At 36.2% G+C, this 16,444-nt stretch overlaps 1 protein-coding gene across 3 annotated transcripts in view; it reads left to right on the top strand.

Annotated features, from left to right (window-relative positions):
* The first annotated feature begins 515 nt into the window (after positions 1-515).
* LOC121426401 (rho GTPase-activating protein 27-like) overlaps positions 516-16,444 on the top strand; it is a 56,652-nt gene continuing 40,723 nt past the window's right edge. For 2 of the 3 annotated variants that reach the window (XM_041622691.1, XM_041622692.1), the window contains exons 1-4: positions 516-3,061; positions 7,129-7,317; positions 10,960-11,079; positions 14,256-14,336. In XM_041622691.1, the coding sequence (XP_041478625.1) occupies positions 1,592-3,061; positions 7,129-7,317; positions 10,960-11,079; positions 14,256-14,336 (1,860 nt within the window). In that variant the 5' untranslated portion in view covers positions 516-1,591. The remainder of the gene's footprint in view (positions 3,062-7,128; positions 7,318-10,959; positions 11,080-14,255; positions 14,337-16,444) is intronic. The other variant, XM_041622693.1, reaches the window with a different exon arrangement.

Genomic DNA, 16,444 nt, shown 5'->3' with positions numbered 1-16,444 from the left:
TGTGCAGGATTATGGTTTTCCTTTAAAATAGCCAGGACAAGAATATAGGCCTATATGCAAATTGTGTTCAAGAACATGAGATTTATGCAGGGAAGCAACTTTGCTCATTGTAAAGTTTTTTTTGGTCAAATTAACCTTCACATTGAAATGTTAATGTTGTGGTGGAGCAGTTGTAATGGGCTTTATGAGATTGATCTCAAATCATATCTCTCAGCCGTACACACTACACACTTCTAGATTAATATCAGTTTCTGTTTGATTTTGATCTATCGCAAGTATTTGTAAGAGTGGCTAGGTGGTATCGATGATGTAGTATTGCTTCCTCTGGACACCTTTTCACAAATTCTGCATTTATAAAAATGAGCACACAATACATATGAATATTCATCATGAAGGAGGAGCTGCAGTGTAATTAATCAAAAAGAAATTTAACAACAAAATCATGTCATTGCAGAAAAGTGCTGATGTTTGAGAAAATAAAAGTAATTATTGCTCTAGAAACAAAAGGAAGTAGGTATTTCTATGCTGCTATTTTAAATGATCCCCTTTTGATTAGCAAATATTAAACTATCATTATCTGTATAGGACATACTTTGGGGGAAAACAAATAGCATTCATGCATGCATGATGTATCATTCCTTTTTAATCACATGAGTTGATCAACCAGAGGTAATCTTTACTCGCTGAATGGACTTTGTGACCTAGAGATTCTTTTTTATCAGGGTGCAAAAAAAGTTACTGACGGAATGGGGAAGTTGGTCCTAAAAATGATCAGGGGTTGATCAAAAGTCTGACTAATAAGTGTTGTAATGCTGAGCAGACTTGACAGAATTAGAGGTTTAATAATTAGTGAGATACACATGTAGAGGGAAGACTTGCTAGAAAAAGGCTGCCAGGAACGGGTGACGTTACAAAAGGCATCCTCGCTATCGGTTACATCAGGTGAACAAGAAGACTCTTGCTTTGTTTCACCCGGTTTGACGATTCCCTGTTGAATTCCTATCGCCGTTGACCTGTCAAGCAGGCAGGGCTGTTGACGTTGGAGAAAAGGAACTCGAGTCATACAAAGCGGGTGCTCAGGTGGAAAGAAAAGGCTGAACTTTGAATTGAAAAGACCGACTTTCATACATTCCCAAAACATTTTTTGTATATATTGTGCTTGTGATTTGAGTTCAGCAAGTTCCCTGTTGCAGTACAACTGAACAAGCTGTGTGGGAAATTCATATGAAATCACTGGGTTGGAACTCTCACAGTTTTCAAAGTTTGTTTTTGAAACCGGCAGGCACATCATTTTTCAGTGAGTGGACTACTTGATTTAGCAGTTTTGAGGACAAACTTGATCTTTTTAAGTGTTGAATGCCTGTATGAAACTCACATATCAACAGCACTGGGGTATTATCAAAGTGGATGAGGATTGCAAATCGTGGAAAACAAACAGGACTTTGGAATCGATTGTCAGGGATTTGAAATAAACTCAGAACATGTTTTCGTTCAGTTCGAAACTACATGTATAGCACAGGGAAGGCACTGTTTTCATTTCTATCGTGAAGGTAATAAATAGAGGAACTTCAGATATCACTTTGGTGTGGACATGACTTTGGGAAGCATGGCAGATGAACAACAAGATATATCTGGAAAGATTCAAAGGTTTGAAAGGGCTTCAAGGAAATCAGAAAAAAGAGTTCCAGAGGGGAAAGCCAAGTGGAAAGATGCAAATGACAATATCACCTGGGAACAAGAAACAAAGCAGGAAAGCATTGGGAAAAAGATACAAGAAATGGAAGCTCGTCTTGGATGCATTGATGAGGAAAAAAGCCCCAAAGACATTGAGAAACCCAGAAGTCCTGGCGGAGTTTCAGAAATTAAACATGCAAAATCATTTTCAAATGAGAATCTTATGGTAGTTGGAAGCCCTGAACTCCGGAGAAAACTGTCCAGCCATTTCCTCAGAAAATCCTCGGCTCCTAGTTTGTTGGGAAGTGTTCCTGATGAAAGTAGGAATTCAAAGCTACATGTACAACATGCCAGAGACGATGTGCCTCTTGTATTTGTGTTCCCAAGTGAAAAGACCAAAGAAACTGAAGATGGACAGCATGGAGAGAAAGAAGGAGATAAAGAAGGGGAGGAAGTGGAAGGAGGACAGAGCAGTGGAAAGGAAGAAGGAAAAGGAAGGTCAAGTAGGTTTGCCCGTTCTGTCAGGCGGGTGAAGAGCATGAGATTTTCAAGACGAGAAAAGAAAAGCCATGACACAGAGGCTAACAAAGGGAATAATGAAGATTCAGTGAATGGGGAAGTTAAAGGGATTGAAGACCAAGACAAAAGCCAAGTTAGTGTTATTGTTAGCACATCTCCAAGTGAAAACCCAGCCAACAAGGAAATGGTCAGAGAACTATCAAGCTTTAAATTTTCAGGGCCAAGGCCCACAGATGAACATGGTCTTAGAAAGAGCAAATCAGACCCAGCTTGTCCAGATATATCCTTCATGGCTTCCACCAACAAGCCAGCAGATGTTGGCGAGGGAAAGAAGGTTTTCGCTGCCTTGAGACCTAATAATCGGCGGAACCCTAAAACCATTCTCCCCTCGCCACCCACCATGCCTTCGAGCCCACGCCAGGCAACAAACAGCATTCATGAATATGACCTGATCAGTATGGCGGATAGCGGCTTCCCGGGTGTTCCAGCAACAAAAAGCGATACAGAACAGGATAAAGAACCCTTGAACACCACGATAATCAAGAAGGAAACTCCAGTGTATGCCACCCTCTGCCCATCAGATGAGGAAGACGAGAGCAGCTCTGACGCAGATCCTGCCAACCTCACGAACACCAAGTTCAACGACACCGCTCTTCCTGCACAACTTGCCATGAACAAAAAATTTGCCGATCATGTCTATGAAGATATCGACAAGGTGATGACAAATGTTAAGAAACTCCAAGCAACCGTTATAGGAGCCTATCAAGTTTCGGATCTTGCACATCGAGATATAGAAACGGTTAAGCCTGTGGTTTATGATGAACCCCAGGCAAGTGGCATTGACTCATCTAAATCAATATCTCCATCGGTAAGTATTCTGCTCAAATAAATGCATTTTGGTATTCAATTATTAAAAAATTATAACATTATGGACTGTAAAGGCCAGTATTTGAAAAGTAAAATGTCCAAGACTAACATGTATTATTATTAACATTTTTTATTACTCATGAAAGAGTTTATATAGATTGCTTAAAAATGACCAAAGTAACAAGACTTTACAAGAAAACAAAGTCTATTATTATGTGATCAGTGGTACTACATGTACATATAAATGGAAATGTGTACAACAGGATAGCCAGTGGCTTTAATGAGGAAGTCACCGTGCTATATAAAAACAATACTCTATAAATACACAAATCAAACCCTTATAATATCAAAATAAAACAATGAAACACATGACCACCACAACAAATACAAAAGAATCAACTTACATGTACATGTAAGGACAGGGCAACGTTGAAAATGGAACCTGGATACTGAAAAAAAGTGTTAATGACTCTATCTGTGAATCATTGCAAAAAAGATATAACTCTCACAAATTTATATTAGTACTTCAAAGAAATATTCAAATTTGATAAAAAATAGAAAAACTTTGTTGATCATAAAACAGACATCATATACCCTTTTTAGACAGGCTAAAATTTCCTTAACCCCGTACTATTGGTGGGGCTAAATGGCAATTTAGCCCCACCTATAGTACGGGGTTAAGCTTAGCCCACTTTCGTTTTACACAGCGTTTTTGCAAAGTGGGCTAACCCCACCTATAGTACGGGATTATTTGGCCCTGCAAAAAAGCAGGGTTATCCCACCAATTGCGGTGCTAAGAGCAATAGTACGGGGTTAAGATCGCATGTGTAAAACGAAAGTGGGTTAAGCTTAAATAGTACGGGGTTAAGGAAATTGCGAGTGAAGCACTTGTACTACGAATGATCGACAAAAACCACTAGTCCGGGGTTAGCGAGTTTCGTGTGTAAAAAGCAAGCATTCCTTATCCGGGGTTAGCAATAACAATTTGGCATGTGTGAAAAGGAAAAAAAATAGTACGGGGTTAAGGATAGTACGGGGTTAGCGATAGTCCGGGGTTAAGAAAATCCTGTGTAAAAAGGGCATTTGAGTAAATATTTTGTTATCTATTGATGGACTGTTTGATACTTAATTTTGATTATATTAATTAATTATTCATTTTCATTATCAATATTATTACAATTAATATTGCTGATTTTTTGGTATTATTTCTACTATTTTATTATTAATATTATTATATTGTATGATTATTGTGTTTATTGCAATTATGGTTGCTAATAATACAAGATTATTATTATTACTACTATTTTCATTAATATCATTTTGGGGAGGGGGGAAGGCATTCCTGAAATACCAGTATACATGTCACATTGGAATGTGAGGTAAACAAACGTTTCTACTGACAGCCTATAAATGCGATTACATACGTAGCTCATCTGTATTACCATGGCTCATTACCTTGCTGTACAAATATTCCAGAATTTATTTGTTCTCTGTTATAGTTTCAGATCTAACCAATTGAACACTTGAAACAGATTTATATTAAAAGCCTAGAGGCACAGTATTTTTGTTGACCGATTGAGTGAGCTTTTTTAAACCATTGTTGGATGCCTTTCACACTAGAGATATTTCCTGGAGTTAAGCTTAGCCCACTCTGGTTTCACACTACGTTTTACCAAAGTGGGCTAGCATGGTATTTTCTGTCCCTGCTGAAAAGCAGGGTTAGCCGGCTGATTATGGTGCTAACACCTCAATTGCAGTGCTAAGAACTGCATTGTGAAACCAAACTGGACTAAGGAAAAGTGGGGCTAAGCATTAGCCAATCGCAGTAGTCAAAATTGCATGTTAATCACGCGCTGTGTTGCAAAATAATCAATATTCATGAGATGTACAATTGTCCGGGGTTAACGCCTAACGTCCATGAAAGCAAATAGTCATGAGCAATTAGTAAGGGGATAAGAAAGACAGTATTAAATCCTAAAAAAAGATAGTCTGGGGTTTACGGTATACATTATATTATGGGGTTAAGGAAATGCAGTGTGAAAAGCATATAAAAGTGCCGGCTCTCGTGAGAAGTCCAGGAAAGTTACTGTTTTTTGTGAAAATTTATTTTACAGGGCCATTTTGAGTTGACCCCTGTAATAGACAATGATACACACATGTAGGCCTACATATACATGTACATGTATATGCTCTATTCTATGGTTGTGTATTATAAAGCATTGTCAGGAGATGCAGTGCATGAGGAACCACAGTTTTCCCTACCTTTTATTATTTCATTCATGCGTTAGAACTTTACCTGATCGAAATGAAGTTTTCATACATGTACAAGTGTGCAATTTTGAAATGACATTGCTTTTCTACATGTACATACAATTGCTGGGGATCTCTCTCTCTGCCATATTTTTCCCCTATTGGGAGGTGTGAAAACGCTTCTGCATAATAGTGCACAATTGTTCAATATGTATTGTCAAAATGGAGACATTGTGCGAAAAACTTTTATAGCCCATTTTGGCATCTAAATAATATATGAAGCACCCATTTTATTCTCACAAATACTTTTACACAGGTACAAAATGGAAATATTTATTTAAAGTATAAACATTTTTGCAAACATTCTATGGCTGATTCTCTAATGGAGATCCAGGAAACAATATGTACTGTTCAATAATAGACTTGAATACAATACAGATTCCTTCATAACCCACATGACCAAGATGTAAATGAATGAATGAATAAGGAAATTGGTGAGGATTGTGAGAAACAAGAATTCAATAGGTCCTTGCAAGAATTCAATGCCTCCCTGCATTCCTCTTGTCTTATGCTCTAAAGTGTGCCTCTAACGGACAATTCTTTGATAGTCCCAAAATGTTCCACCGTTAAAATTCTGGTCATTTTGTCGACAGTAATGGATGGTTTTCCAGCAAATCTTGACGTTAGAAAGTAGATACCTTGGAGCTTGAGAAGACAATATGGAGGATGCTGATGGAAGAATTCATGGATACGAAAACAACGAGGAGTACTTGGATCAAGTGGAGGGTGTGTTGAAGAAGCAAGAGGAAATAAAAGGACAGTTAAGCAAAACAGAGAGTCGACTCGATGGACTTGCGGAAAGCACAGGGATCGGCAGTGCAGAACCAAGCAATGCTCGTAGCAAACTCGTTAGAGATCTTTCCTTCCACATCTATGAGGTTGTGGATCGTAGGAACTCTCAAAAGCAACCGAAGATTGTTGAAGGTGGTCCTTACGGAGAGGAGGATCTGGGTAGTTTGATCAAGAAAGTTGTAGCCGAGCATCAAGATGTGGAAACCAGACTCCAGGCACTGGAGGGCAGAGTGGATCGTATGGAGAAGGAATACCAAAGCCTCAGGGATGAAGCGGATGCTGCGGGTCAAGGCAACAATCCTCATGGCCTTCGCATGGGACTGTCCATCAGCCTGTCCTCCTTGAACAGCATTTCTGAAGCCGTTGATGAGGAGGGGGAGACAGAGAGCATCAAGGGATCGGACAGTGAATCAGTAACAGAGGGTGGCAAGGGAAAATCTAATCATGTCTTTGGCTTTCGACGGAAGAAAAAAGATAGGCGTTCAAGCGATAGCAGCGTCGATGGGAATGAATCGAACGAGGGTTTTCATGAGAGGATGTCACTCAAGATGGCCCATGTCTCAGCAAAGTTGGGGAAGATTGCAAGGGTGTCTAGAAGTGTAAAAGTATCATCAAACAAAGAAGAAGATAAAGATGATAAAAAGGTATATTATCAGAGGATACTGAGAGCAATCTGAACATATATATTTCTTTGTGATCGTAATTGGTTTTCCCTTTCCTCGTAAAATAAACATGCTCGGTATTTCCTTTGACCTCATGTACGTGGTATTACAGTGCAAGTGTGCATAGGAACCAAAGTTTCATGTAAAAAATCTCAATGTTTCTTACACTGTTTCAATAATTGCTGACAAACATAGCCTATTCTAATATTTCTAGTGCTGGATATATACATGTACGCGTAGTCCAATCTACAATATGTGAAATCTAAATAAAAATATGCCAATCTGTTTTCTCTTTCCTTCACAGTACACACCGAGCAGGGAGAACTCCTGGAATTCTGGCGGGGATGGAGTGGTCAAGAATCCTGCTGTCTCCCGCAACAACTGGGCCCATCGGCTCCCATCTGACAGTACCCCACAGAGCTATGACGTACCCCAGACGGGTCCAACGGGATCGCAGAAGTCCCTTCTTGGATCAGAGAGAGGGGGGAGTACGGTGAGTTTTAGATTGGAGATGATGTTCCGGTTTCTGACCGATGCTGCAGTATATCACGAAAGATATCTTGGTCGAGGGCATGGGTGTGAGAGTTCAGCTTTATAGCTGATTTCTCAGCTATTTTTTGTTATGATTTTCAGTTTGTTTTATCTTATTATTGCACAATTTCAGATACTTTTTTTTATGATTGTCAAGCTTAATTTTAACTCATTTTAGCTTTTTTTTGTACAAAGAAAGGAAGCTCCTCTGATTTCAGCAATTTTTTAACACTTGAACTTTTTCAGCTCTTTTTTTTTAAATTTTAGATTACACCCGAGAGGGGGGGGGGGGTACTACATGTACAGAAGGTGTTACTTCTCCTGCAATAATTGCTCTATGGGTCTTAGAAGATTCAGCTAGGAATAAAGGGTTTTGTTCAGCTTTGGGCATCTTGTTAGTATGTTTTTGGTAGTATCATTTTTCATGTGTTATTCAGAGGGGAAGTCTAATGAGGAGTCAAGTTGCTATCTAATATTAAAAGGAGAAGAAAAAAATGAGAGAGACCTACTCATGAAGGCTTGGCCAAAAGCCATCAAAAGAGTTCTGGGTGATTTTATATTAAATGTCTAATAAAATCACCAGGAAGTAAAATAACCTCATATTTACCCATGATAGCCACACCATTTCTGAAAACTGTTCTCCCAGCAGGCCCTGCATAAAATGATAATGTTCTTGTTACCCAGGCTTTAGCATTGCTGCCCTGATCAGTTGCTCAAGCATTTGAGGATTTTCTTCCTACTGGTTACCCATTGACTATACACTAGGGTTAAGGGTGGCAAATGTAGATAAATGCCTTCAAATGGTGTTGAGTGCTGTGATAGGATTTGAACCCCCGGGGGAGCATTTCATCAACATTTTTGTCTGACAACTTTCCTTGATTATGATTGGCTGAGAGGCACCATTACCATAGCAACTGTCTGATAAAACAAGTCCTTTCATGAAACGCTCCCCAGACCTTGTAGTTTTAGTCTGGAGACCAATTATTCACTTGTCCATGTACTGTACTACTCTCAATTTCAATTTCAATTCAGCATTTATTTCCAAATTCATTATTAAAAAGAACAAAATGAGAACAAAGGTATGTATACACAAAGAAAAAAAAAATAGCATTAAAAAAAGCAAAGGTATATGGTTGGCACATAATTACAAAAAATATAGATGAACAAAATAATGAATGGAAATTGGGTATGCACAAAAAGCCATAAAAAGGTTTGTTAAAATGCACATACCCAAGAAAAAAATCACTACATTAATTGCCAATTTTATTTTGTTGTTGTCATTTTGTAGTTTACTGACCAGCCAAATAGTTTGTAATCACTTTTTATTCATGCAAAGCATGAAAATAGCATATACATGTATACATGTATAGCCACACCCATTTGTATGTTACACAATCATGTAGATGTGGGAAGTCTGTTATCTAATAATGGTAATGAAATCAATAGCTATTTTGTTGTCAATAAAACTGACATTATTAATTAGTTCATGATAATATGAATAAAAGGACCTTTGCTCATTTGTGCACACATACTTACATGATAAGGTTGATCAAGTGGAATGGAATTTGGCACTATGCGGATCTGATCCCATATTTGGTTCATGTTCATGTGGTAAACATTCTTTGCTGACAAGGCCGTAAGCAAACATTTGCTGTTGCTTTTGCTACTTTTTTATTTTTTTAATTTTCTGAATGTTCGGTTCCAGAACAAGAAAACTTGGATGAATTGGTGTTAATTTCCTTAGGAGAGAACTTTGAAACAAGCAATCCCACCTTCAACAATCATGGGTTTTACATGTTTATGACACTAACTTGAGGAGTTATAGCAATCTTGATATTTTTTATTTTTATTTATAGATTTTTTTTCAGGATATTGCATCACACATAGTTGGAAGTCTCCCGAAGCTTCCAAATATTAATTTCACAATGACATCCACGTGAAATTAAAACAGGAAATCGTGATAGATTTGTAATACATGTAGACATGTGTTTAGGGAATACCCCAGTAAAGTTTTTAAATTAAAAACAGACATTTAGTCATGTGAGTGCATTTTGTTATATTTTTTTTCTTCAAATATAAAAAAAATACTCAAAATTTTGCAGTCTATATACATGTATGTACAATGTAGGATGGTTTTTGTGTTGGATTTGAAAATAAATACACCTCGGGCCTGTTGCATAAAACTTCGCCATAAAAACTGGACAAAAATTGCCAGAGTTTTTGTTTATTTGCCATTTTTTTACGGCAAAAGTTTTATGCAACAGGCCCCTGTAGGCAATGATAGTAATATTTTGATATGATTCTCATACCGTACAGTATAAAATTCATACCTTTCCAATTCTTTTTTACGATAATAATTTCTCAGACTGCAATATGATGTCATCATGGCGATTGCATACCTGCCTCAGCTATATCAGTGTTATGTGATTATCTGTTGGATTATGAAGGGATAATGTGACTCATTCGTGACAGCATGCACATGTCTGCTTTTTTCCCTTCTCATTTAGATTGCACTTCTTTGTTGTCCTCATTTGTAATTGCTGATATTTCAGCTGTTTTCACGTAGGCAGCTAATGGGAAGGAATGATTTAGGCAGATGTACTGTACTGTTCATGTACATTTAGACTTGTGCAATATCATATCATATATGCTGAGTGATTTGACAATATATAATTACAATTTGAATATACATGTACATGTAGTATCGATGCAAATTGCCTTTGCATCAATTTTCAGGCACGTAGGGGAGGTACTTCAAATTTTTAAATGAAAAAACTTTACCTTTCATAGTCAATATATATGTATCAAAGTATATGCTTTAATTTTTGTAGTCCTGAGTATTAATTCGATATACATTGTAACATGTATTTCAGTTTTTCACAATTTTTAATGAGAGTCCTAACAAGCCTACAAAGCAAATGTAATGATTAAAACATTTTTTATCTAATTTTTATATTTATTTTTGTTCAATTATTTTTATGATATCGATTTATTTTTTCTTTCTCTAAATATTTATTTTATTTATATTTGTGTATACCTGTTCATATTTTGGTTTATTAATTGATAATTATTATTTGTTATTATTATTATATGAACATTTTTGGGGATTTACATGTAAGTACATCATACTGTTGAATGTCTATAGTTTCACATTTTTATAAATTATTTCAATAATGGTCGCACTTGACTCCCTCGATATGTATTGACATGGTATTTGAACAATATATTTATTTTCTGTTGTATTTTGTTTTATTTCCAAATTGTATGGTATTACACTACATACATATATCTCTTTGTAATCCAGCCATTTTCACTGTACAGATGGGAGTCAGTCCTGAAGCAGCCGTCTAAATGAAACTGGGGGGCGTTTCATGAAAGGACTTGTCGGATGTTTTTCCGACAAGTCCCATTTATCCCACAGTTACCATAGGAACAGTGCCTCTCAGCCAATCGAAATCATGGAAAGATGTCAGATCTGACAACTTGTCTGATGAAAATATTGATGAAATGCTCCCCTGGACTGTATTAAATAAGAATGAAATTATAAAAGAAAGGACCGACAACTTACTTTTTTACCATTTGCCTAATTTTTTTTCTTCTATAGCCTCATAGTCCAACGACAGCTGTCCCTCCCCAAGATGATCAGAATGTACCCCGTGGTTGGAGAATGGAACAGACCATAACAAGAGATCCTGTTTTCATCAATGAGGTTACATCAGAAAAGGTATATTCCATTTGTTTGTCAGATCCATTTTTTTCTACTTGTTTGTGTTCATTTAGCATTTTCCAGGAAAAAGTGCAGCAAATATGAGTAACATACTTTTTTTACAGACCTCCCCCCATTACAAACACACATCCATTCACCCACTTACATCCAAACAATATTCATCCTGCTCTGGCACATTTATCTGTATTGAACAAATAAAACCATCATAGGGACAGTGATTTTCTGTTTCAAAAAATTGCCTTTTCCATTTCAGATAATCTGAAATTCTGTTTCAGCATGTCAGAAAATGGAAATTCTGTTTTCCCATAGACTTTGTACACACGGAAAATTGATAATTCCGTTTACACATTGAATAGCAAAATCACAACACGTACACTCGCACTGCTCAAAATTTGTATCTGCTACTGTACCAACAACACAATAGAAACAGTTCAAGCACATTTAGCATGCATACATCCTCACCTTTCACATTATTAGCATTATTTTATGCTGCAATTAAATTTCATCAAAAATTTTGGGGTTTTTTGGACATCGTTATTATCAGTCAAAGAATTTCGCCAATCCGCCATCTTGGATTTAAAGACCACGATATCGTGCTGTTACATCTTCAAACGGAGAGGGCAGCAACACACGACCGTGTAGTTGAGCGATATGTGTGCATGTGAAGCCCAACCCGGCCGGCCGGTACGCGGGTATGGTACGGGCGCACGGGGTACAATCGAGTGTGCTGATGTTGAGGGCAGTCACGATGTGTGAATTGTCATGATTGTAGCGAAGTGAGATCGTGTTTTCTGGGGTTTCGTGGCCATTTACTATTCTCATTTTGTTGTGATTTTGGAGTGCTATTCTGTGTATTTTGAGGGAAAATACGTTTTCCATGATTTTCCGTTTGAAATGCCTCTTTCCGTTTCAGAAGGTTCTTTCCGTGAATTCCGTCCGTTTTCCGCGATCGCGGAAAATTACTGTCCTTACCATCAAACTTTAATGATATAATTATGAAAAAAAACCAAACAAATTGATATAAAAACAGCCAAGAAATCTGCAGTCTGAAAATATATAAAAAAATTAATTGTAAACATGATGTTAACATTACAAATATAAAACTAGGTTCCTTTTAAAAATTGTTAAATTTGAAAAAGATAAACAAAGAACAGAGATATAGGAAGTGGCAGTGAGTAATAATTCATATTGATATTTCCTGGCACAAAATTAGATGAATGAATAAAAATAATAGCCCCATCTTGTGTTGGGTTTTGGGTAATATAAACTCTTGATAATTTTGGGGAACTTCTCCAAACTAGATTCAGGGTCAAGGGTCTATGTAATTGTGATAATGGGAAATAGTTTCTCTGTAATGTTTAGTTCAGATCCTTGTGTCATGTGATGGTATTGCAGTGCATACACTGTTTAATAAAAAAACTCTGATTTTACTGAAAAAAGAAGGAAGATTTTGCAAAAAGCAATAACAGAATCATTCTGTAAATTCATAAAACAGGATTTTTTCTGCACTTTAACAGAACAGGTCTGTTTAAAAAGTGGAAAAAGGTGTTTTATTAAGGAAATTTGTAAGGTTCCATACACCAAATACCAATTTCCTGTAAGATTATGCAATCTGGTAAGATTACAGGTGTTCTCGAGACTCTTCTGCAGGAACTTCTTTTGGATAAATTTTCTAACAGTGTACAATATGAATATTGATAGATCTATTAGATTCTGATGCTTACACATAGTCATACCTTTTTAATGTATTGTTATATAATTTTGATAAAATATGAATTCATATAAAAACCTTTTTGATTGCTGTGTCACTTTACTACTACGTGTCATGGGGAAAATTTGCAACAAAAAACAAACTTATAAAAGGGTTTTATTTGGTTTATTGTCTCCTCAATTGACATATTTATAGATAGTATGGGCAAATCATATTAAAGCTGTAATTAGAGAACAAAGTGAATGTCTTTTGAAATATGGATATTACATTTGTTTGAATGATATGTTTGAAGGCACTAGACAAAGTTTGATTGTATTTTTTAATTCAGTAAACATTCACACAGTATAAAACAAATGCTATTAGTGCCTTTATACCAGTTAATTAGCTCAGTTACTTGCAAAGGTAGAAATTATGTTTATTAAAGCCACTAGACAAAAGTTTGATTGTATAAATATGCAAATATTACTATATTACCCGACTACTTAAAGGCCTATTAAACCAAAATAAGATGCACTTGCGATGATGGGCAAAAATGGGTCGGTTGGTTGATATATTCTTTTTTTTATGGCACAGGATCAGGCCTCCCATTACTGTAGTCCTACATACTGTGTTTGTGTTTTTTTTTTTTGGGGGGGGGTTGCTTGAAGCATGGAGTCCTTGCATTACACAGAGCTGTAATGTATACCAAAAGTTTTATGTTCTTTGTTAATTCAAGCCACTTCAAATGTATACACTCAAACAATGCATGTCAAATGGAGATTTAGGGTTCCAACAAGAGACCTATTTTAAGTTTACTAGTCATAAGATATATTCAATTTTATTATTTGAATGATATTCCACCTACCGTTCCTTTTGCCAGTTATAAGAAAACAAAGAAAAAGCGGAAAAAAGTGTAAGCAAAACAATGAAAATTAGGGTCACTCAGCACATTATCACATTTTCCTTTTTTTTTAAAGGGGGGGCGTCAAATTTAAAAATAAAAGTAAAAATCGGCAGGTATGATGAGGGCCAGTCAGGTAAAATTAAACAAACAAACTTCTTTTGCCTAATTGCATTTCCACATAATCCCAAGATTGTTCTGATCAGGAATAATTTGAGATCGAAACAAGCAGGATAATTTAAAAACTGACTGACGGAGATGGGTCTGAACAAGTTGATGAAAGGTTGTTTTAAACAAACCACAACATTATGGGCAGAAACCTGCTCAAAGTACCAATAGATACATCACGCTAATTATAAACAATGCATTGTTCTCATCCCATGATGCTCGTGATCGTAATGCTCACAATACATTTTCCACTCTTTCCATAGCCATGAAATACTTCAACTCACACAAGCCTCTTGAAAGACTTAGACTCTATTTCCTGGTCTTTCCTTACGTTATGTATATGAACTATGTTATTATCTTGCAATATGATACGCATCAATCAATCTCTCTTTATGACTTTTTTTCCCTCTGCAGTGGTATAAAGCAGTCCCAACTGATGGGGAGCCTTACTATTACAGTGAAGACAGGTCGCAAACACGGTGGGATTTACCGGCAGTAAGTATTTACTTATTTTTTCTTAGATGTTTTTTGTTTCATTTTTACGATATTATACCCCTTTGCTTGATTGCACTTTGCACAGGTTGTTAAGTTTATATTCAAGTAATATTTCTGTAGAACAGGAAATAATATATCCAGAAATTATGTGATACACCTGTACATGTTCATGTACGTAGTCTGTCTGTATTGGACATGAGATACTTCTGGGTGTTTGGGTCGAGTTTGGAGATAACTCATTTGCTTCTTTACCTTCACTTTACAGATTTCAGAATCCAGGTAAAATTATATTTATAATATCGTTGATTATAATCACTGATTGCCGTAATGATTCATGTCTATAATACCTCTTTATTTAGGTATTTCTTTCAGAACATCTTGGCTGTTGTGAAATTAGGTTTTGAATTGTGAATTGGGTGTTGAAAAGGAAGTAGATAGAGAAGTCATCTCTGTGTTGCATGTGGACTGCACCATGCATAAGTCAGCATTTCATAGTGATTTATTCATAACTTTTTCCTTTGTATGAAATATTTTGTGTTGTGAGATTGTCATCCCCACAACAATGGATTCGATGTGCCAAGTTGAGGATGAGCAAGTCATCTAGACGATGTAGTCATTGATGATGAGTGATGTTAAGCATACAGGCTGTAGGGTGACAATGACTAACTCTGATTCAAGGAGTGATGTGATTGCACTCATTTTGGGTTGAGGAAGGTGGAGAGAGCGGAAGAGAGAGCCAGACAGAGAGAGATATTTGGTCAATTGTCAGAAATCCCATGTGTTCATGAATGATGAATTGTCTCGTCAGAAGTTGAAATCGTAATGCCATGATGATGATGATGATGATATGAGAGGGAGGGGGGGGGGGTTATATTAAAGTGCAGGTATAAGGAGCGATAGAGTGAAGGAGAGATGAAATGTGTTTATTTTGATGCAGATAGATAAAATGTAGAGGGGTGCATTCAGCTGAGAATTATAAACATGAATCACCATCAAAGCCAAAACACAGAGATGTGCTCAATTGTACTATTTCTCACTCCGTTTAAGCCCACCCACTGGGCATCACAGATCATAGAGTTTGACCCAGGAGGTTAAGAATATTTGCTCCTGTTGGTTTCAAACTGTATCGATCGCAAGAATTCCTGTTAATTAAAAGAACTTAATTAGTGAATACAAAAAAGAATCAAGTTATGACAGCCTTTCAAGTGTGACACTCTTCAAGACAATTGGTTTCAATTGAATTTTATTAGGCCAGAAATTTGATTATACATGTAGTTCCAAAGAATTAAAAAAAATGTATGTAAGTGTAAAAGAGGGTAAAATGAGAAATTGATATGAGAAAGCAAGAGCAGAAAATAAAATGCACCTTTAATGATGAGGGACTGTCATTTTGTTTTCTTTGTTCAGTATATTAATTTCTTGAGAAGGCTGAGGAGACCCATTTTTCATTTCATGTTTATTAGTTAAGTAGATTTGTTGGAATATATTCAAGATAAATGAAAAGCTATAAATAACAGAATGTTTACAAGTGCAGGTATCTATACATCTTGTCAATTTAAAGGGGAAGTTCACTTTGGAGAAAAGTTTGTTGTAAAAATTGCAGAAAAAAATAATAGCAAAATATTGGTGAAGGTTTGAGGAAAATCCATTAAAGATTAAGGAAGTTATTAAACTTTTTAATTTTGGATTTGTGATGTCATATGAGCAGTTGCCCCATATGTTATGTAATATAAAATGCATAAATTTCATTTTTAAATGGTTTGTATTTTTGCTTTCTTTTTAGGAACGGATGTTAAATGATTTATCTATTGATACACTGAATGTAGAGTAAAAACCATTTCAATTCTCTGAGAAATGACATTTCATTTCTTACCACTTGATATGTAGAAAAGCTGCTCGCATATATACAGTATGTTCCAAATCAAATAATTCGAATATTTACAGCACTATTTTTTATTTTTTGATGGATTTTTCTCAATCCTTTGGCAATAATTTTTCTGCTATTTTTGCAATAGTGTTAATATTTTCCAGGGTGAACTTCCCTATTAAGGGCAGTACATGTACATGCTCAAGGCATGGGGAAAGGGAAACACAAAATGATAGAAGAC

This window comes from Lytechinus variegatus, chromosome 13 (assembly GCF_018143015.1).
Source record: "Lytechinus variegatus isolate NC3 chromosome 13, Lvar_3.0, whole genome shotgun sequence".
Lineage (NCBI taxonomy): Eukaryota > Metazoa > Echinodermata > Echinoidea > Temnopleuroida > Toxopneustidae > Lytechinus > Lytechinus variegatus.
Note: the sequence above shows the minus strand (reverse complement) of the source record. Positions and strands in the feature narration are given on the sequence as shown.